Below are 26807 nucleotides of genomic sequence, written 5' to 3' on the forward strand. Positions count from 1 at the left end.
TATTACGTTTTATTTTTCCTAAAGTCACATGTTGCTAAATGTATTTACAAATACCTTTATTTTCTTTTTATTATTATTACTCAGAGCTATTGATGTTATGTATATGATATTTTGAATGTATCTTTCAATTATTTATTTCTTAACATATTTCGCAAAGTTGATCATTTTTCATATAACTAAATTAAAAGAACTGTAAATGTCTCACTGATGGACTAAGACTTCATCTCCCTTAAGATTATAATCAGAATCGAATAAACAAATGAACTTAATGTACCCAGGTAAATCAAGTGTTGTTTCGATAGATTTAAGCAAGTCGTCGTAATTATCTCGGCGTGCGTCGACATCGGCGCTCAGCTCGACGGCGTCTCCATTCTGTCCTACCAAATCCTACCTCATCTATTCTAGATTATCTATTAAACAAGAACTTGAACTAGTAATTGTAACCGGATACAAAAATGAAGGTGCTATTTCATTACATGTATTTGATTTGATTTCAAATTTTTACAATGAATATGTCGAATTATCGGGTCCTATTCTGACGTCACAAATATGACCACGTTAGTAAACTGAAGAGGCTGTCTCCTCATTGTCGCCAGCTTCTGCGTATTGTTTTCATTTTGCTTTGTGATTTCGGCTACTGGCAATATCTTTCTTATTTACACAATCTATCTCATTTTCAAAAGATTGCAAAAGTATATTCGGTATGTAATAGTAATAAAAGTATGTCATATTTTTCATATGAGTAATACCATGTATATTTTTTAGTTTTTAAGACTCGCTGCAGACAGCAGGTCTGTACGTAATGTTTTATAGCATTCGCATAGCGACGCGCTCAGGGCGCAGCGCAGCGATAAATACCTCACAAAGGGTTTCTTTGAATGTAACATAGAGATTAAATTATTACAGAGATTATATTTTTATACTTTTGCCTTGCCTTCTTTATAGATAAAAATGTATATTAGTATTTTAGTTTGTATTTTCTTTATTGGCATTCTTCAGATAAAGCTGGGGTCATACAAAAGGAAACAACATAGTCAATAATAATTTCTATAATTATTGTAATATAAAAAAGTGTCGGTAGTTATTCAACCCTTGGAATAGACAATAGATATTTCCTCTTAAACATAACAAACATGTGGCGGGGGAGGGGCGCGGCGCTCGTAAAAAAATACTCTTTGTGTGAAGCGACCGTCGCCCAGCGCGCCGCTCACACGCATGCGCTAGACTTTACCATTTTATTACAATATAATGTGATCTAAGAAAAATAATATTTTCGTCTAACGCCGCTGACGGGCGCGTGGTAAACAATTTTATACTATCATTAGTTTGTCTCTTACGATAACACGCACTACCTTAACGAAACGGCTCGCGTTAGCGAAGGCCCGACGTCTTCGCTTGTTTCATATCTTGGTGTAGAACGATTGTGTTAGACTTATGCTAAGCGCACACCGCGGACGATGCGAAGCCGTGTAACAAATCTGCGCAAATCACTCGTACGTACCAGCCTCGCGTTCACTATGATCTATCGAAAAAACGTCGCCTACAAAACGTAATTTAGAACATTATAGTTGGCTGTATTATAATCTACTTGTTACAAAATTTCGTTATATTTTTCTCACTTTCGCTCAACGGGATACTTCGACAGAATTTATAGAAACATTTAATGATTGGATTCATTCGCGGAGAAAGCGAAGCAAACGGATGTGTGTGTTGGTGTCGTCGTCTGCGTGAAGTATCCCGCGAGAAAACTTAAGGCTCAGCAATTACAATACGCCTTTAAACAATAGAGTAGATTGCACACAACATACAGATGTACAGTAATTGAGAAGGAATTGCACTTAGGAAAGGTTTGCGACTCTTGGCACTTTGTATTACGTTAATAATATGTAAAATTGGAAAACTAACAAAATTGTACTAAACGATTCAAATGTTGGCAGAGGGAAAGACAAAAACTTCAAGCTGAGTTCAGACACGGCGACTCCGAAGAAACAATCGCCGTCGATCTCTTATTGCATACGGTCGGTCGCCCTGTCTGCACTCGACTCGGATTAAGAAGCATAATATCCATAATCCATTCATTCGTAATAAGCTACAAATTAGCAATTAATAAAAATAATTGTAACACGCACATCGATGAAATATTAAATACTTAATATAAATCGTTTCTACTTAATTTTCAATATTATGTATTATAAAATATATATTTTTAAAAACGTCAAGATTTTGAACATAGTGTAGGGTTCGGTAAGCAGTGTACAGCGTCGGGAGTCGGGGGACTAGTGAGGACGAAGGGACTCTATACATCTTAATAATTATATATTCAAAGACACAAAAGCAAATCCACTAGACCTTATTGCCACTCTTAAATTATTGCTACGACATATAGATACTGATCTACTTCTTTATAATATAATGTAAATATAATCAATAATCAATTACAACATCCAATAAAACAAAATATTGTTAAACATTATTGCATTAATTTAGTTCAACTATAAATCAGAAGGGGGTTTTCATTTGAAACGATATAATCTCTTTTTACATAACGTGCAGTTGTGTACAGTGCGAGATTGTGTTCACTGTTTATCCGTAACACCACCACGTTCCTCATTATCCTCAAAATGAATTTTTGACCGATTTCTCACTAAGGCACAATTTAAATTTCCTCTTTGAACTTTATTTAATTCTAAAATAAATTAATTCAATTCCCCTCCTCAGAGTTGTGAGGTATTCGCTAGCTGTTGTCTACATTTGTTTTGTAATTAAACACCAAGACGTAAAACTTAATAATACGAATATATTAATGTGAACATTCGTTTCATTATATCTAGCATGAACTTTGTCATGAATACGACTAAAACTCGGCCTCTTGTACACATGAGCGATTCCATTTAAGACATCCGTTGTAGTCACAACTATCCGTAATATTTGTTTGAATTTGGTCAATGTATTCTTATTAATAAACAAATAAAATTGCAAATGAAATGATATTTGCCAAATTACAAATTATCCTCTGAATATGGTAAACAAAATTGCAAGTCGTGTTTTATTCGTGAAGTCAATTGATCTCCCAATTCTGTTATTTGTCGTCGAGTCAATTAAATTAATACTTATACTAACAAATACTTACAGCTAATGTGAACAATGTTGGAACACGGTTTCTCATTACTAATTAATCTAGCCTGTTTTAACTGCAGTCTGTTTACCATATTTGATACGAGAGTTAATTCATTGGCTTCTCCGCATCGAATAAACTATATCTATCGTATACAAAGCTCTTATCGCTTTATTTCGCGCGTGTTTTCTTCGGATTTTTGCCTTATAATGTTAGTATTAAGCCATTGTTTGTTAAAGCGCTTCAAGCGCTCAACTGATCGCATGTTATGATAGTTATTTTTTTAATGCAGATAAAAAAGAAAATATATAATTAAAATAAAGTGTTTATAGATGATATTATTAACATGCGATCTGGCCGAGTTGTAAGCCAGTTTGAGATGATCCAGCGATTTTAATTCGTTAGCGGCGAGCTTGCAGCGATCCTACTTTACTTACCCAATTTCGACATCAATATAACGACTAAATATTATCTACTTTGACATATTCATTATATGCTTCGATTTGTGCTATTGCTTATATGAGTTCAGTACTTTTGAAGATATATAGTTTAACAATCAGCTGAACAAAATGTATATAAAGTCTCATTTTAATAATTATTTCTATCAATGAAAATTTGTTATTACTGAGTGAAGTCCTCCATTCAAGGTTTGAAGCCTACTCCACCACACTATGTTAGCGTATTATTTTATCTGTGCTGCTGTGCTGTGACATATGACGTATTCAATTTGTGAGCATACTGGTGGACATTGATACCTTAAAATATGTTTACGAAAAAAAAAAAAATTGCATTGATGAATAAAAAAAATAAAAATGTTAACTGTGCTATACATTTTTCAATTAGCAAATTTCATATATATGTTTAATTTATTAATTTTGCGATAATTTCAATATAAACTCTCAAAAGTACTGAATTTACATTTACTTATAATAATCGATACATCTAGAATGGCTATTGAAACACTATAAGGCATTACAAAATCACTTTGAACTGTTTTTATTGCAAGTACATACTGTGTGTTCCACGATGAAAAAGTTGTATATTTTGTTAAATATTTCATACTTATCTAGTAAGCTTTGATTTTTATTTATTAATTCTCATGTATGTTATGTAAAGAAACATAAATAAATAAATAAAGTATATTAATTGTTCAATACAAGTTTATACTATAATAAAACAGAATTAAGTTAGAGTTAGAAAATAATAAATATTTTTGGATTTAGATTTGAAGTACATTTTGATTTGATTAATAACTAAATCGCTGAAAAATGATTGGCTAAAAATATACACACTGCGATACTATTGGTATTTGAACTTATTACACTAAATACTGAAGCATTGCAAACGACCCATAAATGGTATATCAGTTATTTGGATGAAGTTCAAAGTCAAATTACATATATATAGCATTTACAAATATGGAGAACGGATTACATACAATATACTGATAGGTATTTTTAATGAAACATAACTTTTTTTATTGATAAACATATTAAGATTTACAACATGTATTTATTATACAACTTTTTCATATGATTTCACACATTTATATCATGAGGTAGTGATAAATATTGCTTGGTGTTAATGGCGTTTAATAAACCGCACCGACCGGAGCCTTTACGATAATGCTAAAATTACTTACGCGTATTTTCTACAAATTACAAAACGACAAAATATTAACGTAACCGCATTGAAAACCGCTACGAGGCGTGAACAGTGTCGCTGTGTTTTTAATAATAATGAACAGTGGCTGATCGATTTAAGCCGTATACCGCCAATTTAAAAAAAAGGAAAAAAAGGGAAATAAAGAACCAAAAATATACTATACATAAAAATTAATGTATTCTATCATCAATAACATAGGGTATAGTTACACAAATAATAAAATTAAAGGAAAACAAATTTATACATATCTCTTAACGTAAATATAAAAAAAAAACAAATTATACACGCTATCAACACAAGATGCTACTTAGAAAAAAAAATGGAAAAAAAACAGTATTTTACAATTTACCTAAAACAATCGCCTAGCCTTCGTAACCGGCGTTCACATTACTCCTTAAAATATAAAAATCGTCGATAAGATTTTGGCGTCATTTTTAGGGTTCATTTTGATTGTAATTGAACATAATCACTGTGGTCCGAAGTTCGTCGGAATCGACTCGTGTGCGAAATACATTATGAGGTAACTTTACAATACAAAGGAACGCTAAGGTCCATAGCTTAGGCTGCACTTTTAATCTATGTGTCTAAATAACATTAAACTTTTAATTATCTGTACCTAATTTTATCCGTATTGCAGATTACAAAGGGCACTTGATCATATTTAATTGTAATTCCGATGCCGTAAATTGATTAGCCTTAAAATTAAATAAGCAACAAATTGTAATATTTATCTCGATAAATCAAAATTATAAACTAAGAACGTTAACAAAAATCAAAGTACATTTTCGCGAGTTTCCGAACGAGATGATTTTAGACGAGGAATTTTGATTTAAAAATAAATAATTATAGAACGAATTATACACAACATGTCAAGAATAAAAGAAACCGTAAAAAAAACAGCCGGCCGTCCGAGCGCCCGCCGGCTCGCTCGGACGCTCGTCATTAAGTAACCTTCGCTTCGTGCGCAGTACAATAAATTAAACATGTCATAATAAATAACAAAATAAAAAAAAAGAATTATAAATAATTTGTGCGAATCGTAAGTACCGATATTGAATGAATTAAAAGAATGCTAAGCGCGTTATCGCTCCGGGTTCGCCGCCGTGACTCGCAGCGCATAGCATCGCCGGATCGCGCCCGCCGCGGCAGGTAACTGGCTCAAGGTAAACGGAATCGCCCAATCGCGTGCTACTAGCTAACCTACGCTCTAACACGCCGGACGCTGCAAGCTGCCGAGCCGAGCCCGCCCGCCCGTCGACTCGCACGCCAGGCCTCGTCACGCTCCCTCACTATAATTTCTTATTAATTATTATGATCTCGTCTTCTCTATAAATATAGTTTACATATTAATTAAAATATAGAGTGAAAACTACACATTTCTTATTTAATACTATATACAAGGCATCTCGCGTTTTATTAACAACATTACAAAGTTTTGTATTTTGTCCATTGTATTTTGTGTTCGCATCCGAACGCGATAGTGTTGCCAGCCGTCGCGGCGACGACCGTGAGCGGCGCATCGCCGTGTAAAAATACGTACCGACATATTCTTACAGAACCGCCCCAGATCTCGTTCGTGTGTCGGCGAGGCGTCACCGTCGCGACAGACGGACAAACGAGCTACGATCTTACTATAAACGTTCATACAAAAACCTATCTGGCACTAACATGTATATCATTACAAAATGTATAATATATAATGTATTTACAGTCACAACATAAATTTGATAAACAACCGAGAGAAAGATAATTTGGTGTTGTTGATTTTGTTAAAGAATTTATTTAAATATGAACGATAATAAAGTCGTTACGATTTATTCATTTAAAAAATATTCATTTCATTCTAACGAACAAGTAGTCACTTCAGTTTCAGGAATACGTTTACGAGTCGAACCTAGCCCACTCTATAGCCTATAGCCCACTAACTGGAGTCCTTATATTATTGTCTTCCCGAATATACTATCATTCGTATGTCTCGATATAACTAAAACCGACCTACCGCCACCGTTGAAAATGATATGTATTATAAAAAATTATCGAATGCGTCACCGAGAGGCGCGTTTGCTCGGCTGTTGTTCGGAGATATCGATTGATTTGTTCGTTTTCGATCGGATATTATAATACAAAAAACCTTTTCCGTACCCCTAACCGATTGAAGTATTTATTATCTATATTCACTCCTAAAAAGCGACAGTTAAACGAAATTTATTGCGAAGTACTACATGATCCCATCATTTTTGAGATATTACTCGGTTGGCCCGCTCGAGGTTGTCGTATAGCTAGCGAGTTGCGCCGCGCACCGACCGGCGACCGGACGGACCGGACGCTGTGCCGCCAATCGGACGCCCACGTCGCCTCGCGGTAAGCGCTCGCGGTCAATACCTTTACGGAGACGAAACAAACAGAACCATTTAAGATATGGCTATTCTATCACTTAACATTACTTCGGTGAACGAACGAGCCGTCGACCCGCGGATGTCGCTTTGCGACGATTTATTTACAATTTATACATCGTTTTTTGGTCATCATCTTGGGAAGTGAAGATGCGAAGACAAATTTGTCATTTTTTGGCAGTCGATTTTGATTCGTATTAAGTAATATCCGAAATATTAATATAATAATAAATTACAAAATACAAAACGGAAGATTATGATTTTGAAGCAAATTCAATTATTCATCTGAAAATCATTTTAAAAAGATTTAATGTTGTCGATAATGTCCTGTTATCGATAAACTGAATTTAAAAAAAAAAAGAAAAAACATGATACACGGTGAATTCAATTCAATTTGTTAAAGGAATCTAGCAGATCTAATCGAGTGAAAATCGATTCGAAATATATTTCATATCAACTTATCTAATTAAATAAGTCTAGTATTTAAATAACTCGTTTCCGAATCAATTAACGTATGGTTTTAATGAACCGGTTTGATTGTAATCGATTTGATTAGTAATTTATCACGCATTATCGAAACTTAGTGTCAAAGTTGCTCATTAATTAATTATATTTAATTATTATACAACACATATTTATCGTACACGTAATATAATATAATACAAAGTTAACTAAAATTTAAAATTAAACCTTATAATCTGTTATATTACATCACATCCAACTTGCAATCAATAAAAAAAAATTAGTTACATAAATAAAAAATAAAATTTTAACGTTGCGAGTGCCGTACTACTAATCTTATTAAACGTACAGTATTATTATCAGCTGCGAACGGACAGCGAGACGGGAGGTCCTATATCCGTTGACTTTTATTATCTGTGGCTTGCGTCATGTCTAATCTGGAGATTTCGCTGTCTAGTCTCCACTGTTTGAAAATGGAACGAGACGATTGCATTCATGGATTCTTAACGTGATCGCGGTCGGTTTAGCGCGAAACGATCTTCACGAATTGTGAAGACGTAACACGTAACACACAATATTGTTTGAATTTTCCGGTTTGTTTAGTATTAAATGCGTAATTATTGTTGATTATGCTTTTCTAAAGACAAAATCTTTGTAAAATTTAATGTTAATTATAACATCTTAGAATTTTCGAAAAATAATTGAATACTGTATATGAAGTTATGCTTTTTCTGAACTGTTATTAGATAATTTTAAATTTAAACTGTTATTATTGTTTGTTGGTTATGAACCATGATGATAATTTAGCCGTAAAAAGAAAACCTACAAATTTGAAAAATCAATATTATTGGAATAATTCTATTTCGAAAATTTACTTTTATTTTTTGAATTTTTATTATTATATGGCTTACAAATTATCCAAATTCAATCTACGTTTTGTCACTGTCTGTATGGTTAAAAAAATAAAAAATAAACAGAGTATTTATGTTTGAAAATGACCATTAATTTCGTTCGTAATTTATATATTCCACGGCAGAGAGGGGTGAGAGCTTGAAGGTTTTAATGTAATGGTTAAGTATAGGCCTTTTAATGTTATACCTGTTGCTGTAATCTAACAGTTAAAATACTCATTAAAACCGATTTCGGTAATCAAATACATATAACATATAAACGATTACATTTAAACGTTACCAATTAAAATCAATAAAAGAAAAAAATCTTTAGTTTTCCCAAAAAGCTTCTTATACTAAATTAGTCCGTTACATCGTTTTAGGTATATATCAATCAAATCCTGAATGACGGTTGTAAAATATTTCCTGTGGTATGTTTGAATCTCACTTACTCCGTGGTGGTCTTGTTACCGATTTGAGTCAATTCTGCTACAAATGTCGAATTATCTGAGTATCAGTACAAAACAGAGCGGTCGGTGTAAACGATATTACATTTCAAGTGCCGTACTGCGTTGATAATTGAAAGATTATCGTGAACCCATTTCTCTTCGCTGTCAAATTTGCCTATGAATAATCATACAAGATATTCCGCGCATCACTCCAAAGTCTACAGTACGGACTGCGTCACGGCAGGCGAGGCGCGGGCCCGGCCCGGTCCCGGCGCGGCGCCGGCGCGGACCCGGCCCGGTCCCGGCGCGGCGCCGGCTATGCGGCGGCGCGTCACTCGCGAGGCGCGTTCTTGAGCAGCGAGATGGCGTGTCGCACGTACTGCACGAGGTGCCGGAACGTGGAGAACAGCGTCAGCGGCCCGCACTTGCGGTCCACCGCGATGAATAGGTCTGCAAGCACGAGAATACGTTACGTTAGCGGGAGGGGGGACTGGGGACCCGTGATCCGACTTCAAGCTTATCCGAGACAGGGTATATCAGTCAACCATATATCAGATTTTATTTTGGGTTCTCTATTTGGTCACGCCTTGAGTTTTACCTTCATTTTTACATATATGTGTGTACATATTTATATTTCGTATAGAAAGGCGTGATCTACTGAGTAAAGTCTTTATTAGGAGACAGGGTAGGATTGCGGAATGTCCAGATGATGGGAGTGTTGCATACCTTGGTTAGGTCTGAGCCTGCACAGGCTATCGGCTTGCTCCCACAGGTCGTGCGCGACGTACAGGAAGGTGTAGTATTTGGTGAGCTGCAGCAGCGCATGGTGCGCATGCGCAGGGACGGCGTGCGCCATGGGGCAGTAGCCGGTGCCGGAACCGGAGCCGGAGCCGGCGGGGACGGCGTGCGCCAGGGAACAGTAGCCGGACGAGCCGGAACCGGAGCCGGAACCCACGGAGCCGGCGGGGGACGGCGACGGCGACATCGGGGACGCCGACCTCGCCGACGACGCCGACATGGCCGACGCCGCAGATACCGCTTCTGCGCAAGCCGGCTGGAACGACAAGGACTGTTGACGCTATGATCATAGGTCGTGGTAAAATTTTCCGATTAGTTCCACCACCGATTAGAAGATAATAGGATTTTAAGCAGATGAGATTACACAAAAAAAAAACACGAAATGTCTTATAAAATTACGATTTGTTTAAGGTTTTTTATATTATGAAACTATTTTAGCAACAAACCTTCTGTTGATATTCCTGAACGATTTTGTTGTACTCTCTCACTTCCCGGTTGTACATTTTGAACATTCGTAGGTACAGCAGCGCTTGAACTCGGAGACTGAAATTAAATAGTGTATTAAGTAAGCGCCCTGACTAATTTTGGAGGCGTAGTTAATTCTGGGGGTAGCCGAGGTGATCCAATATAACGCAACGTCGTCTACTTCAGTTTCGACAACTAGTTAAATAAACACAGCGCCTCGTACCTGAGGATGTCCAGCTTGCTGAAGGTGGAGTGCGGCGAGGCGCGGAACCGCTGCGGCATGGAGTGGATGGACTTGATGTACTCGATGGTCTCGCGGTAGATGGTGAAGGCGCGCTTGGTGTCGAGCTCCAGCTCCAGCACGCGGCCCGTGAGCACGAAGCACAGCACGGACTCCAGGTACAGCATCACGCGCGCCAGCGGCTCCTGCTCGCTCTCCGCCGCCGTGCGCAGGCGCTTGGCCTCGCCCAGGTAGTACCTGCACACACCCGCGTTACTGCCGACTGCCGACACCCGCTTACGCAGAACGTGACCATTCGCTCTTCTGTGTACCCAATTCATATCAAACGGGCCACGCAAACACTAAGTATCGAGTATTTCACGACGTGGCTGCTCGCATCGGGGACGAGGAAGCAGGGAGTTTCGTGACTCAATAGAATACCGGGTAAAAGAAAGATCGAATAATGTTACTCATCACCGAGTTCTCCGAAGAGTTGGTGCTCGCGTATGACTCACTTGTGGTCTCGCTCCTCGTCGGAGAGCGCGTCGGCCGGCAGTCGCTCGAAGTACGAGTAGTAGATGGGAGTCCGGCCCGCGCAGCGCTCCGCTCGCTCCAGGCCGCCGAGACTCGCTAGACTCCCGCCGCTCGTTTCCAGCGTCTGCAGTTCAGCAAACGTTTTTTTAGGGTCATTACAATAATATATTTATCACAGAAATCGTCGGAGAGACCATCCAGCTGGAATGTCACCTCGGAGAGTTTGACTAATATTAAAAACACCGTGTCGACCAAAAATATAAGGGACTCGTGCAAGTTAATCACGAGTTCCCAGACCAATACCAGAAAATAAGCAACAGACAAGATAGAAACAATTATTTTCGCATTTATATAGGAGTATAGATAGACGGTTGGAGCGCGACTCACGTGGTCGGCGGGCGGCGTGGGCGGCGTGGGCGCGGGCGGCGCGGCGCGGCGCGGCGGGCGCTGCAGCGCGCGCACGATCTCGGCGCGCAGCCGGCTCAGCGGGATGCTCACCACGCACATGGAGCGCCCGCGGGACACGCGCTCGCCTGCTGCCGACATTCCTTTCATTATTCGTTATTTCTCGGCAGATAACACTCCTAACTAGCCCACTAACTTTTCCGCCCAGGACTAATTCATAAATTTACAGCCCTTACCTAGTCAGTAAATTTTATCAAGTAATTCTCATCTGTACTAGTTCAGGAATATCAAGACGAAAGAGCTGATTTATCACGGAATACTTCTTACTAATTTTATCTAACTTATTTATACAATACTATTTGGGACACACAAGTAATAAAGACAAGATTATATAATCACTTACCGTTCGTTAACGAATTCGGAACAAAGCCAACATCTGCTTCGGCTCGAACGTATCGGTCCGGCGCAATTCTTTCCACCCTCTCCAACGGTAATTTATCCCCAGAAAGGCGGTCTATCGTCAATTTGTCGCTCGATAGTCGCTCATGTGATAATTTATCACTCGACAGACGCTCGTGTGAGAGCTTGTCACTAGATAACCGCTCATGCGAGAGTTTGTCACTTGATAATCGCTCATGAGAAATCTTTTCATTCGATAACCGATCGTGCGACAATTGATTTGTCAACCGATCCATTTTATCGTTTGGTATCCGCTCGATCGATAACTTGTCTCCGGACAACCGATCGATGGACATTTTTTCTATAGGTATTCGATCGATCAGCATTTTATCACCTGATAGTCGATCGTTTGATTTCCTGTCTGAAGATAATCTATCGCTAGTCGAGAGAGAGGAACGATCCGACAACCGATCTGATCGTTCAGATAGTCGGTCGGTAGATAGTCTCTCTTGTAACCGATCCGTGGATAGTCGGTCAGGGGGGAGCCTATCGCTTGAACGTCTCTCCGGTAACCGATCCGTTCGGTCAGGTATCCGGTCATTTGACGTTCGTTCTGTGGTTCGGTCTGATATTCTGTCGTCAGGGCGGCGATGGTCGGGCCTTTCGATCGAGACTCTTTCCTGTATCCTCTCGTGAGCCACTCGTTCTGCTTCTCGTTTCCTAGTTAAGGTTTCTGGTTCTTGCGGAGGTGACACTCGGGCGATCGCCTCCTCATTTCTTCGTTCAGCTGAGCGGTCCCTGTGCCTCCTGTCATCATCGTCGGCACCGGACTCGATAATTGTCACTTGACCTTTACCCTTTCCACCTTTTCCTTTGCCCCCTTTGCCGCCTTTACCCCCGCATTCGTCTCCCTTTTTTGGAGTAAAAACCTGAAGAGAAATATTTTATTACTTAAGACATTTCTATGGATTATACATATGTATCTTCTATTGCTTGCAGAACGTTAATTTAAATTTCTATGCTTAAAGATATTAGTAAACTCTTACCTTGCGGAAGATGTGAGTTTTGGTATCTTGCAGAGGATGTGGATGTGGTTGTGGGGGTTCGGGTTCGGGTTCACTGTCAGGCGCGGGGGACGGTGGTCGCGTTTTGGGGGGCCGGCCTCGCTTCTTTTTAGCGGGCCGCTCCTCCGAGTTGCGGAGTTTAGGAGGCCTACCCCGCTTCACGCCGGAGCTCTGTGACCCGTTAGCGATTGCCGCGGAAATGTTTGGGGAAGTTTGTGTACGAACCTGTAAAAATAATAAAAAAAATATCTTAAATATATAACTTCATCAAAAAGAACCTTAAGTAAATTGTATCTTAGATCAAGCATTACAGCAAGTCTATTAGAAATCATCTATAACTCCAGATATTAGTTTTATGCAGTCTAGTATGTTAGTTACGTTAAAACAGATATAATTTGAAATAAGATTCGATTAATTAAACATGTAATAACAAAAAATACTTGTACGACATAAAAATGTTGGTATAATTTATAGAAAAGAATTTACGAAAACAATTAATGAATAAAACATAGATTATATTAAAAATATTCTTACTGGATTCGGTCTGGGAGCCTCGTCGTCACTCGACGCAGTAGAAATACGGTTAGCCAGGGACCTTCGTCTCCTGGTGCCAGGTGATGGCGAAGACGCCTCTGAGTCTGACAACTCCGAGATTGGACTCTGTAAAAACAATTTAAATATATCAATTGATACGGTTCGTAATCTGTACTCCGACTAGGAATAGCATTGAGATCTCATTAGATGGTCTTATAGCTGGATATACCCCGATCGACATTTCCGATATATTCCCATGCAGGGCTCCAACCGCCTTCCACAGCATATCCTTCAGCTTATAATAATTATCTAATACTTTAACTTTATCATCGGGCGGGATATCATTTAAATTGTTTTCAAAATTAATTAAACCACTTCTCAAATTACACTTCAAAACGGCCAAATCGATCCATTTTTGCTGAATATTTCTTTCATGACGATTTATGATGCTGTGCATTAATTTAATGAGTAATTGAAAGAGATTATCATCCATTTCGTTAACTTCAATCAAACAATTTTTGGATATTTAGGTACGATTTTTTTCTACAAAATGTTTTGAACGGAACAGTAATGTTATTACTTCTGTAGCTAGATCACAATAACGCTCGATTTAAAACGCAGCGTGCAGTGCTGAATCAGTGTCCATATACGGAGAAGTGTTTATCTCTCGTAATACAACACCTGGGAAAGGTTCGCAGTGGACTCTAGTCGAGCTATCAATGTGTAGATAAAAACTAATGTATCTCATTCGTCCTCGTGTAAAAATGTCAACACCAAATAAATTTAATATTGTATTACTTGCTGCGTTACATTCTGTTTATACAAGACTTAGATACCATTTGTGAATTATTCAAAGGAGTTATATTACCAATGTTATGTTCATGCCAAAGTTTTAAGTTTGATTGGTAGTGGCTAGCTTATACGGCTTCAGGTCTTACGGATCTGTTTTCGATACCACCACTCCGGGGGTCCGGGTATATAACGAAAAAAGAGAGCACCAACAAAGAGTTTCTTCACTCATACTTGTGCGCTTAAAATATGTCATGTGTAGTTGGCCTTCCCCTTGAAAGTTGTCGCGAAATATTCGAAAGTCAAAGTAGAATTTGACCCGCATCAAAAGTTGATGTATTTCATTTCAAATAACTCACCGGCTTTCCCTTCGCTTCCGCCAGGACATTGCTAAGGTCCGCGTGGTCAGGCGGATGTGCAGCCGGGGGAGCGAAGTTCGACAGACTCCACGAAGGTCGCTGCGCGGGAGGTGGTGCAGGCGCGGGGGGAGGTGCCGCACCGCTACTGGACTCCGCGGAGGAGGACTCGGATTCCGAGTCGGAAGGGGAAGATTCGCTTCCTGAACTCGGACTACCACCCGAGCCAATCGGCGATAGGATACTGTAAAATAAAAAATACAATTTTATCATACACATCAGCCGTGATAGGTAGGAAGTAGTAGCCTGATCCAACCCAATATTAGAGCGTGGGTGTCGTAACATTCGATTAAGGGTGTAAAATGTCTATCAATTTCATCAGCATACACAGCAGGAGCATTCCCAAATTTACGGCCATAATAACAGTTATTGTAAAAATTATAAACCATTCAACGAAACAACATATTAAAACCTGATGGTAAGTGACCAGTGCCGATACACATTGGCGCCATAAGAAATATTAACCATTTTTTACAACGCCATTGCACCATAAGCCTAGGGAACTAAGATATTATGTCCCTCGTACCTGTAGTTGCACTCTTCTTCGACTCACTCATCCTTCTAACCCGAACACATTAATATTAAGTACTGCTGTTTGGCGATATAAAATGTGATGAGTAGATGGTACTTACCGAAGCCCTACCACCGAGTAAAGAGAGTTTAGTAAAATTATAGAATAGAAGATATAATTTTGTACCTTATTCTGTAACATTGTCGTTTCATCTCACGTACCATTGAACAATATAAACAAGGTATCGGTTACAATATAACATGAAATAGTTCGAGCGTGGCGATTGCAATTGAGTTAGTCAAGACCGTAAACAAAGGAGAGACAAATTGTTTGAGCTCCGTAGTTTTTTTTGGACGTTAGTATACTATAACTTCGGTCGTTTCCCTGGTTAAATATTACACTACGGAATTAAAAAAGTTTTAACATTTATGGACCCTATCTTTATAGAGAACTATGTTATTGTTATGGTATAGTAAATGTTGCGAGAAAAACCGTAGGTATATAGTTTCCTATCACATGATATAACTATTCCATATGATAATATCGGTATATTATATACTTATATCAATATTGTAATATTAAATATACTTTATGATAATCTAGTGCCAGCTTAGAATAAAACTGATTTGATTTTTGTAGTATGAAATAGATATACTTAAATAAAAACTTCAATAATAGAATAAAGTATTGGATTTTAATTTTTTTATCAGTTATGTTGAAATATTCGATACGTTTTTTGTATAATATTATGTAATCGACTACGTCATATCACTATTTGACAACGTTCTTAACTTTATCTGTGTACATCACCGGTATCATATACCGTACACGCCCTTCAACTTACTCTTTATTTAACCAATACATATATATATAAAGTAGTGTAGTCTTTTTTAGATACAAAATTCAAGTCAAAATCTCGACCTTAACATAAACTTATTATAAAGCCGAAGAAGTTGTATTAATATAAATTATAAAATAAATTTTACTCACGGTTCTAGTCTGGTGGTGGTGGCGGCGACCTCGTCGTCGCTCTCCGACAACCCGAGGTCTTTGTTTACCACGTTACTGTAAAACAAAATGACGTATAGTGTTCAAACATTACTCCGGTCCGGCAAAGTATTGTAAAGATCCATCCCATAACCCGTGGGTGTCGCAAGACCCGCCTGTGAATTTATAAAAAGTAGAAATTAACTCTAAATGTCATACTCTGAATCAAAACCTCCTCTCCCTTTGAGAAAAAGATTTTAGAGCTCAGGCCATCACGCTGCTCCAATAAACTTTTATGTTTTAAATATTGTACCGTGTCACTTCATAAATAAATTGAAATATTAGATTTTAAAGTTCATTGTAATAATAGTTGGAATGCGTTGTTTATTCAACGCTTTGATCACTCGCTCCTCTTTTCCCCATTTCTTTGGGGTTGGCGCAGCGTGACATTGCCCGTTTGACCCGTAACATTTTAATAAATCTTTTCCATACAGGAAAAATATTGCCAAAAAGTTACCGGTGATTGCTTGACTCCGTAAGAATGCTTTTGTTTGCGGTTTAATTTTCCTTTACCGTAGAAATAACAGAGCTTTTACGTGATCGATTTATGGATGCGGTTAATACCATCTAATAAAAGCTGATTAATGTTGTTTTATAATATTAGTAGGCGGACGGACAATGCCAATAGCCATATTAACAAATAGTAACCATCCCTTACGCCAATGCGCCACCAACCTTGGGAACTATGTTATGTCCCTTGTGCCCGTTGGTACTCACCCATCAACACAACAATAAAAAACCCACGAAGTAAAAGGCTAGAATACGTAAAGGATTCAAACCCAGGCAATCTACTACATGCGTGTTTAACAGCCCGCGTTGTAATGTAGTAAGCTTCGTAAGATTAGAGGAAGTCTGGCCCAACATTGAGAAATTATATAAACTACTTAATAAATCATTTGTACCGTTCCAGCTGTTTAAGCACACCATGTTAATGTGAGTGAAAATTTACAAATTCGAATTTAAATATAGTATTTCTACTTACGGTGACACAGAACTTCTTGAGTTTGATATCCGGTTGTCTAAGCCTGAAAAGAAGAAAAAACGAACATTACTTCTCTGTAACTATATATATGTAATATACCAATAAATAACATAATATATCATAAGTGTAATATGTAGGTATATTTTATCAAAATATTGAATACAAAAAAAAATTTAATTGCAAAAAAAAAACTGTAAGTATAGTAGTTTACTTTATCGCAAAGTCGAACTTAACGTTTCAAAATAAAACGTTTCTAACGAAATAACATTAAATAACGTTTTACTTCTGGTACAAATGGTACAATTACAGTACACACAATTTATATTTATGTAATTTTAGTTACGGATCTAAAATGAGAAGAACGTCGATTGACGGATATGTTAATGTCATTTTGTTGTATTCGTGTTGGTTTATCGTGTGTTTTTGTGTTACTAAGCTTTATTACTTAGCGCTTAACGCTTTCTCGGGTCGTATACGCATATAGACATCATAAGAATTGCTGAGCTATTGTGTCTCGTGAACTGTCTCTCAGTGTAAAAGTCAACTGTACTGCTTATAAAATTATTTCAGAGTAAATATCGGCGTACAGCTTTTGTTCTAGTAAAATAAAAATAAAAAAATTAAATTAATTATATGCCTAGAAATTGTAGGTAATGTTGAGTGTAAAGTTAATACTAAAACCCTTAGAAACAATTGTATGAGAATATGTGTATTATTCAAACACATTTGGTTCAGTTGACGTCTTATCTCAGTTTAAAATCTCAACCTCTTAAACGTTTCCACGGCTAGAAAGGTTCGTAAAAGCCATTAAACATAAGCCACAGGCAAATATAAATCTAATTGTTAGCGTCATAAACGACAGAGTGAATCGTATAATTCAGCACTCGTGTATGAGAAAGGACCGAGTGTTTGTTTAGGCGTTCTGAGCGCAAACGTAAACACACACCGAGTTCGGTTCCCGGCCGATACCCCGCAACTTTCAATAGGGCTATGAACTTTACAGTGGCACGTCTCGATATTGTAGACAAATTAACTCAATCATACTTTTGTTCTAGTAATATTTATTAATACGAGTTACTAGATTTTTTTATCAACAAACCTTAGCACTTGGAGTTATAATTAATCTATGTATGTACCTATATGTATATAAAATTCAATGCTCTAACTGAAGGTCTATTATCATAGAGCTTAAGCTGTCGAGAGATAGAGTCTTAACATTAGGAAGACATATATTCGGTAACGCAGAGGCGCACTATGGAAGGCTTTACGAAATTTTAGTAGAAGGCACTCCCTTAATCTCAATTTTCCTTAACATCATTGAATAGACGCTTTCAAAATGTTATTTCTCATTAGTACAATAAGAAAAGTAAATATTGTCACATTTTTTTTTGTATTTATATGTCACGTAAAAACACACATGTAAAGAATATATATATTTTAATATCGTATAATATACAGAGTTATTGGTAATTCGACGTATTACCGTTAGGAGGTGATAGGGGTGACTATTTGCAATAATTTTAACCTCCATATACACGATGCAAAGGTGAACCATTTTTAAGTTTAAATATCGATACAGACTAGAGAGGAGGCTAGAGAGGCCGCAACCTTTTGGTGTGACAAGGTGCTATTCCAATTTAACTGTACGTTCAACCCAAGTTATTGAACCTTTGTAACCTCAAAGAAATCCATCAATAAGAAAGTAATCAAAATATCAATATGCCTACAGTTTGAATACCTTTATTTGGACAAATTCTATTATCGAGACTTAGAGAAGCGTAGGTATCAACGACCTAGCCGCCCTACAGTAGGTCTCCGACCCTAGGTCGGTGTCAAGCATTGCGCTTGGAACTTCTATAATTCGTTTTCAAAATTAAACTTATTTAATTATATGTTTCTAATTAATAAGTAATTAATTGCAAAAATATAGTTGCTTTGAACGTTGTTATAAATGTTTGCAAAATAGTATTTTTAAAGTCCAAATAGATGTTTTATAGACAGAAATATTGTATCAAGATTAATCTCAGCAGTGCAGACTTAGGTCCTTTATTTTTAAATTCAATATAAATACGCTTGATCCTTGTATACTTACAGAGGCACAATATTAAAATATTGTTTTCAATGTTCGTAATCGTCAACATAGAATTGTGTTTACAGAGAATATACTTCAGTTAGAACTTACGAGTAGTTTTAATATAAGCCAAGCTGATTTACGCGATTTTACCCGCGTTAAAAGTTCCTGCTAAGTGGATCGTAGCGTGATGTTAAAAGCCTATAATCTTCCTTACGATTTGAACTATCAATTGCGTAAAGATTTTCTACCAGTTTAGTGGTTTAAGATATACCTAAGCGAATTTAATAAAAAAAAAATATCATCAGTTCAACATAACTCTATACATGAAACTTGTTATAAATTCGAATAAAAAATCCAACTCTATAATTTAATTCATAACGTGAATTATAATAGAAACAACGTGACATATTTGCAAAGGAAAATATTACGAAACGAGTTATCAACATAGGAATGTGAGCGTATTTTTTTCTAGGAATAAACAGATTGATGTATTAAGATGTCTCGCTGTACCGTTGCGAGAATGTAAATGTCCATAGTATGTATGAACTTCGTATAAATGGGCGATGCTCGTGAAACACGCGCGGATTTTACGAGTTGTTATTTAAAGCGACAAGGACAGAAACATTGCGATGGAAATTTGTTCAATTATTTATTTAATAACATACAGTCAACAAACTACTGATGCAGTTTGTACAAGTGGTTAATTACACGTTTTTACACAGCCGCAATTCGTAAACACAATAAGTTTTGTTTTCAAATATTTCCGTGTAACTCCTGTTTGCGCGCACATTGTGCGTTCTCCCCTACCCCCGCTAACTTCTTGATTTCAATTACACGACCCGTGTATCGAAACCGTAATCTCATCCATGAGGCATTCGAGTATATCCCATACTGCATTTGACAATATTATCAATAACTTCTAGTCCGACAGTGTTATATTTGTTTGTCCTAACATATATATCAGGAATAATTATCAGCTGAGGACACTTTATATCTTAATATTTTGATTAAATAAAAATTAGTGAGTTGGATAGATAGACATTTATAATGAGATGTCAATCCGAGTTTTTTTTACTAAGTAATATGACGATCAGAAGATACTTTGATAGCAGAGTAAGTTGTCCCTAAAAGCGAATATCGTTGCTAATATTATAAATGGAAAAGTAACTCTGTCTATCTGTTGCTGTTTCAGTGCAAACCACTGAACCGAATTTGATGAAAATTGGTATGGAGGCAACTTGAACTCCGAGGAAGACATATAGCATACATGTAACCCGTAAACGCGATTAAAGCCGCAAACTAAATAATAATTTATTTTCTAAATATACAACCGTGGGATTTGTATTTATTATCCGGTAATTATCACCCTGACTCATAAAACTCAACAACTTTGAACATTGTTGCTTGAGGTCACACGTACATAGTCGTTATAGACAGAACAGAATCTGATAGATATTATAACTGCTCGAAGTTGTCTTGTATCATTTGAACTGAACTCAGGTTGTATTACGGGTGTTACAATGTGAGCGTCCGTATTATACAGCGAGCCAAACCGCTCGTGAGCAACCCATAACGACCCATCAAATGTTACTCCACTAGTCAGTCGAGATCGAAACGCACTCATGTATATGTAAATCCTTATATTATTGCAGTAAATTGAAGCACTGCTAAACGCCGCTCTTGCAACAAGCTACGCACTCAATTTTAGCTAATAAGTGTGATATGATCAATTGTAAACCATATAATATTAAGATAACATTATAACATGCTCGTCGAACCCGGTGTCTTCCCCGCGCGAAATTTATAAAACTCGGCACACCTTCACTCAGCGTCACAAACATATATGTATTGATATGATTCCCCATACAAACTTTCACCCGCTCTTCACATCCGTAGGGGATGGTTTTTGTGATACAAACTAACCTACTATATCCTTCCCCCGGACTTGACTATCTCCATACCAAATTTCATCTAAATCAATTCAAGCGTGTAAGCGTGAAGAGGTAACAGACAGAGTTACCTTCGCATTAATAATATTAGTACGGATATGTAGGTATATAAAAACTTGGTACGAGGAGTTTATATCGTCTATACAAGCGTCCAAAGCAAAAACTGTTTTATTATCAGACTACCTTATCTTCATATAATAAATAACTAAATTACTAACAACATTATGTGCAAAATACAGAAGTATATAAAAAAAAAATAACAAGCAACGTTCAACGCATCGTATATCATGTATAAAATTAACAATACGTGTACAACTTTCGCGACGCACAATACAATTTTATACAATTACCGGCCCTTCAAAGACGTGGCGGTATAAGGAAATGTTAGCGGCATGTAATTACACAAACAATGAAAACATATCATACCATCGCATTAGCGCAAAAACCGCTTCACGCTCGACATGACGGCGCGCAGACTATCAACGCGGTCACTTCGCTTTTATTTACATTACAGTCTATATTCTATATTATATTAAGAGTGAACAAAATATTTTCTTAATATAACTACTGGTTGGTCCTTGTACATCATCACTTTTTAAGGGTTTTTGGAAATACTATATCTGAACGGATTTAATCAGAAAAGAAAAAATATAAGGAAGTTCATCTATATTAAAGTCAGCAATATGAAAAATAGGCATTAAGTTTCTGTTTATAAATAAACACAGCGTAAAAATAATAACCTAAGAGGGTTAATACCCTAATAAACTCGCATCCCTCCAAGTCTGTATGGAAGTACCTATGTACGTCATTTTTTATAGTTAAACACGACGCAGCTCCGAATGTTTAGTTTTTATATATTTACTAATTCATCGCTCGCTTAAATTCATATATAAATAGTGTAACCAAAAACACAAATAATATATTTATCAATTTCGTAAACAGTACAAACCATATGAATACATTATAAGAATATATACCTATGTTCATATACATTTCAATAGAATCAACGTCATTCACTGTATGTCATCCGTCAGTTTGCAAGAAACTCGATAGTTATGAATTTAATTACGTTATAACGCCAATAGCTAGGAAATATATTATACACCTAATCGAGTTAAAAAAAAAAGTTTTGTCGCCAGCAACAAGTTAAAATCGCTTGTGTAGAACTATTTGAAAAAAAAAAAACCTAAAGAGTATTTTCTTAAATTCATTTACAAGTATTAACTGACACAAACTTATTGAAGGTGATGTTAAATAGAAGCTTGTATAATAAAAAAATTAAAAAAAACACCTCATCGTTAAGTGATTAATGATTCCTAATATTTTTTTAAATACGATAAATGATAGACTAATATAACTTTTATGAGCTACCTTTAATATATCAGTTATAAAAATAATTCTAACCAATAATCCCGATATATGGATACAGAAATTCACGCTTGTATAATATAAGAAAACTTTACCCAACGTGCGGTTTAAGTTTTATGTATATTAGCTTAGTAACTTTTTTCAGTAATGGATTCCCAAAAACAAAAAATCGTCTGCTCTTTTATTCGTATAGATTAACAGAGACATAAATTAATTATTACCATTCAAAAATCCTGCATGAAAATAAACGACTACTAATTCATTTTAATTTAATAATAATTTCTAATTAATTTTTTACTCGATAATGTGACTTGTCTATCTATTGTAAAAATAAAACGTTATATGTGCAATATACATTGTACATAAGGAGATTTTTATCCTTTTTATTAACTATTGTACTGCTGTGCTAGGCAAAAATGAACTTTAAAACTATTTAATGTTAATCCAATTACAGCAACACAGTATTAAATCAAAACACTGCTATGACTTGTATATTTTTTATACACTTAGCTCTTTTCAATGAAGCTCATTATACGTATAGACTCGTACGACGTATGTAAAGATAATTAATTGATTTATTTACATGGAAAATAATAAAAGTTTATAAATCAATTAGAAAGAAAACTATATCTACAGGAATAATTCCGATAAGTAATAGTTTAAAGCAAAATATTTAGTTTATTATTTATAATAGCTCTATCAGCTGCGTTTTCGTACAGTTAAGACAAGGGTTTGATCCAATGCTATATTTTACTCGATAAGATGTATTTATTATACGACAATTTTTTTTTTATTTTGCAATTTAAATTGTTATAATTCTGATTATACATAAATCATATAAAACTACTGATATGAGCTGCCCGCTCCAACCTTGTCCATTAGCGTAGAGTTTTATTCTTACACAATCAAAATCTCACAAAAATATTCATCAAAATCGGTCCAACCGTTTAGGAAAAGCTCATTTACATAAAAACGTAGAAGATTTATATATATATAAAGATCAATTACTGTTCTCGTTATGTTTTTGTAAACATTTAATACAATATTAGCAACAATGACTCGTCAATAAAAAAAAAATCAAAACAATATAATCTATGAATAATGGAACATAAAACGAAACGTCTATTCAAAACTGAGTCTTATTACTTATGATCGAAGTGTTGAAACGCCATGAATACATTCGATGCCTTATTTGGGGGTCTTTACCCAAGGTGATGACTCGATAAGGTCAATCACCGTGTTAAATGGAAACTCAATTAAAAGCTGAACTCAAAAGGCTATAGACAAGCTATCTGGGAGAGATTTTTTAAACATTACATTTCAGTTTTATTTTATACCATTATCAGTTAAGCGTAATAAATGTCTTGTGAAAGAAATGAAACGGGATTTTAACGACATTACTTAAAATAAATAGAATACGCCGATTTCTCATGGCGGAATAGACCAGAGCCATTTCAAATCGTACTTGTCAAAAGAGCCGCTGGGAAATTTTGTTAGGCGAGTCTATCAGTCGAGCTTTGTTCGTGTTTCAACCCGTACGTTGTGAACCACCAGCAATTCCCAAGGTTTGACTTTATACAGGCGAAAGTCAATTTCCAAATAGTTTACAGTGCAACCCCATAATATACCTACGACCATTTATTTGGAATTTGTAAATGGAATACAGTATTTATTATTATATTCTATTCAGTCCCTGATTCAATATTTAGGCCGCCTCTGGGCACAGTAAAAAATTTGGTTAAAGAGGGAGTTTCGAAACCGATTTTGAAAAAAAGGATTATTTTTTTAATTTTCGAATTTTGAAAGAGATATGAATAGCATTTTTGATAATTCGAAGTATTTTTCTCATCCTCCCAATTTTGACGACCCTGTAAAACCTATCATTTATTTTTTTATCCTACCATTGTACCGACCATGTTAAAAACAAAAATAGCTGGATTATAAAAAATTTTTAGTGTACAAAAATTTCATCAAGTCATTTCATATCATCAGTCAAGTTGTTCCAAAGTTTCCATTATTTACAACCCGACGAAACGTTTAGAAACATTTAACAGTTTCGTAAGATCCGTCAATATTACGCAAAGGGTTTAAAAAAAGACTTCGCCGGCGGGGGTTTTATTACGTTTTCTTTGTTTAAATAAAACAATTGAGAGGGAGAACAACTTTTGTAAAATTTAAACAATTTCCTTAATTGTAAACAACAATAGATTTCATTATGTTGAGATGAAGAGAAAAAACATAACATTATGTCGTTTCGGGTCAGTGTATATTTCTTGTCACACAATTTCGCAGCTGTCATTGTGATATAATTGGACGGGACAACAAAAAAACAATAACGTATACGTCAACGGAAGAGCTATTCAAAAATCGACTTTGTTTTATTCGAAAGTTTCATTGCTCGTATTACAATTAGGTAAAAAATATAGACGAATGATGTAACGAATAAAGAAATACGCGAGCAAGTAATGAAAACGATTCCACTGGGCGAAATATGTAGATAATAATCTGATCGGTGGTGAGGTTTTGTGTAAGCCTGTCTCGTACCACCATCCGTACCAACCACCATCATACGATATACCTTAGCCAACCAGTACGTTCGTATACGTAGTATTGTTGTGTATCGACTAGAACGGTAATTGAGCCGGTGTAAGACATTTCAGTCACTAAGTTTGCAACGTAAATAAAAATTAAATAACATACGATCACATTTACATTTGTGATATTATCATTATCGGTAGATTTATTGCTAAACGTTAGTACTTGGCATTCCAATCAATTTCGTTTCCAAAGCTACGAGCTATCTACAAGTAATTGCTTAAACCCATGGCATTATGCCTAAGGTGTTAATTAGGCCGTGCACCCGAGTGTCTGACGCTGGTAAATAAATAATTGTATCTATCTATTTATCTGTTCTATTTATAGAATAAATATAATAAAAAAATCACAAAATTTACGAGTAATCGAATAACAGAAAAATAAAAACATTTAGAGCTTAAACAATTATTAATCGCCATAGAATAATGACGATGAAGTCTTTCTAGACGATTTTGTTCACGGGGACCATTCTCAATAGTTCACAAGTGTTGCGCAAACGCAAGTGCGTTCTCTATTCTCTCACACAATCATATTCCGACGGGACGGCTAATCGGCCACGAACGGAGAGTTTAAGCTAACGCTCACTGCGTAGAACTACTGAGAGTTGTAAGCCCGACTCAAGACTTAACCTAGGACCTCATTGCCTTATAAGGGATCTTATAAGCAAGCCACGAGGATTGAGAATATAACATCACAATGTCTGTAACCAGTTAAATAACAACGTGTAATTATCTGATAAAATATTATTAGTAAATTAAGTACATAGTTAATTGTTTTAGTGAAAATCTTTAGATAAATACTCGACACATCATGTCCGTACGTTTGTAGTTTACGCAACACGTGTGGACCGGACCGTGTTGTGTTTTATCGTTTGAATACAATGGACCGATAAAACCATAAATATCAGCAAATGCTGATTGATCTTTAATCGTTTTACAGGAAAAATAATATCGTAACATTTATTTATATAAAAACTATAATAACAAATGCACCGCTGTGATAAATTGAATTCATAAACGCAAAGTACGATGAATTGAATATACATATATATAAACATGCATTCATATACACACAATTTGTAAACGGTTCTTCTAACATATTTAATATGATATACTATGTACAAATATACGCATAGTTAATACAAACATTTATACTGGTAGCGTGTAATAGCAGTTTTAAATATATTCTTACTCATAAACCACAAATCGGTTTATCCTGATGAACCACTTGAAGTAATCGTTTAATGAAAAACCTGAGCCTAAGCACGTACGCAACATATCACGATACAAAACAATCAAACGTAAAATACTGGGTGTCAAATGTGTTAGCGATATGCGCCGGAGTGCGAGATGAGAGTTACGAGGCGCCTGTGTTATTTCCGATGCTAATTAGCAGGATTTATGACGATGTAAGACAATGCGACGATAAATAAACACGATACGATCTTCGTGTGGCGATCTGCGCACACGCAGCTATCGCTGCTGGTGCTTTGTTCGTAGTGGTCTAGTGTGATTGATTAATATATACTATTGTAAGGTATTGACAGGTGTCTGTGATCATTTTTTTTTCCATACGAACCTTAACCGTTTAACGTCCGAGATGGCCTAGTGGCTGGCACAAGTGAATATCAACCGAAGATTGTCGGTTCTAACTCGGACGAATAAAATGACCTTTACATGGTCT

General features: G+C 36.2%; 1 protein-coding gene across 5 annotated transcripts in view; it reads right to left on the minus strand.

The window, feature by feature from the left end:
* Positions 1-8577: 8577 nt before the first annotated feature.
* The window catches only part of LOC113391485 (AF4/FMR2 family member lilli), a 217213-nt gene continuing 198983 nt past the window's right edge, over positions 8578-26807 (minus strand). For 2 of the 5 annotated variants that reach the window (XM_026627455.2, XM_026627460.2), the window contains 12 exons: positions 17139-17181; positions 16100-16174; positions 14542-14782; positions 13394-13519; positions 12842-13084; positions 11800-12724; positions 11379-11527; positions 10973-11115; positions 10461-10715; positions 10219-10315; positions 9701-10043; positions 8578-9424 (listed from right to left, as the gene is read on the minus strand). In XM_026627455.2, the coding sequence (XP_026483240.1) occupies positions 9306-9424; positions 9701-10043; positions 10219-10315; positions 10461-10715; positions 10973-11115; positions 11379-11527; positions 11800-12724; positions 12842-13084; positions 13394-13519; positions 14542-14782; positions 16100-16174; positions 17139-17181 (2759 nt within the window). In that variant the 3' untranslated portion in view covers positions 8578-9305. The remainder of the gene's footprint in view (positions 9425-9700; positions 10044-10218; positions 10316-10460; positions 10716-10972; positions 11116-11378; positions 11528-11799; positions 12725-12841; positions 13085-13393; positions 13520-14541; positions 14783-16099; positions 16175-17138; positions 17182-26807) is intronic. The other 3 variants (XM_026627457.2, XM_026627461.2, XM_026627459.2) reach the window with 3 other exon arrangements.

This window comes from Vanessa tameamea, chromosome 22 (assembly GCF_037043105.1).
Source record: "Vanessa tameamea isolate UH-Manoa-2023 chromosome 22, ilVanTame1 primary haplotype, whole genome shotgun sequence".
Taxonomy (NCBI): domain Eukaryota; kingdom Metazoa; phylum Arthropoda; class Insecta; order Lepidoptera; family Nymphalidae; genus Vanessa; species Vanessa tameamea.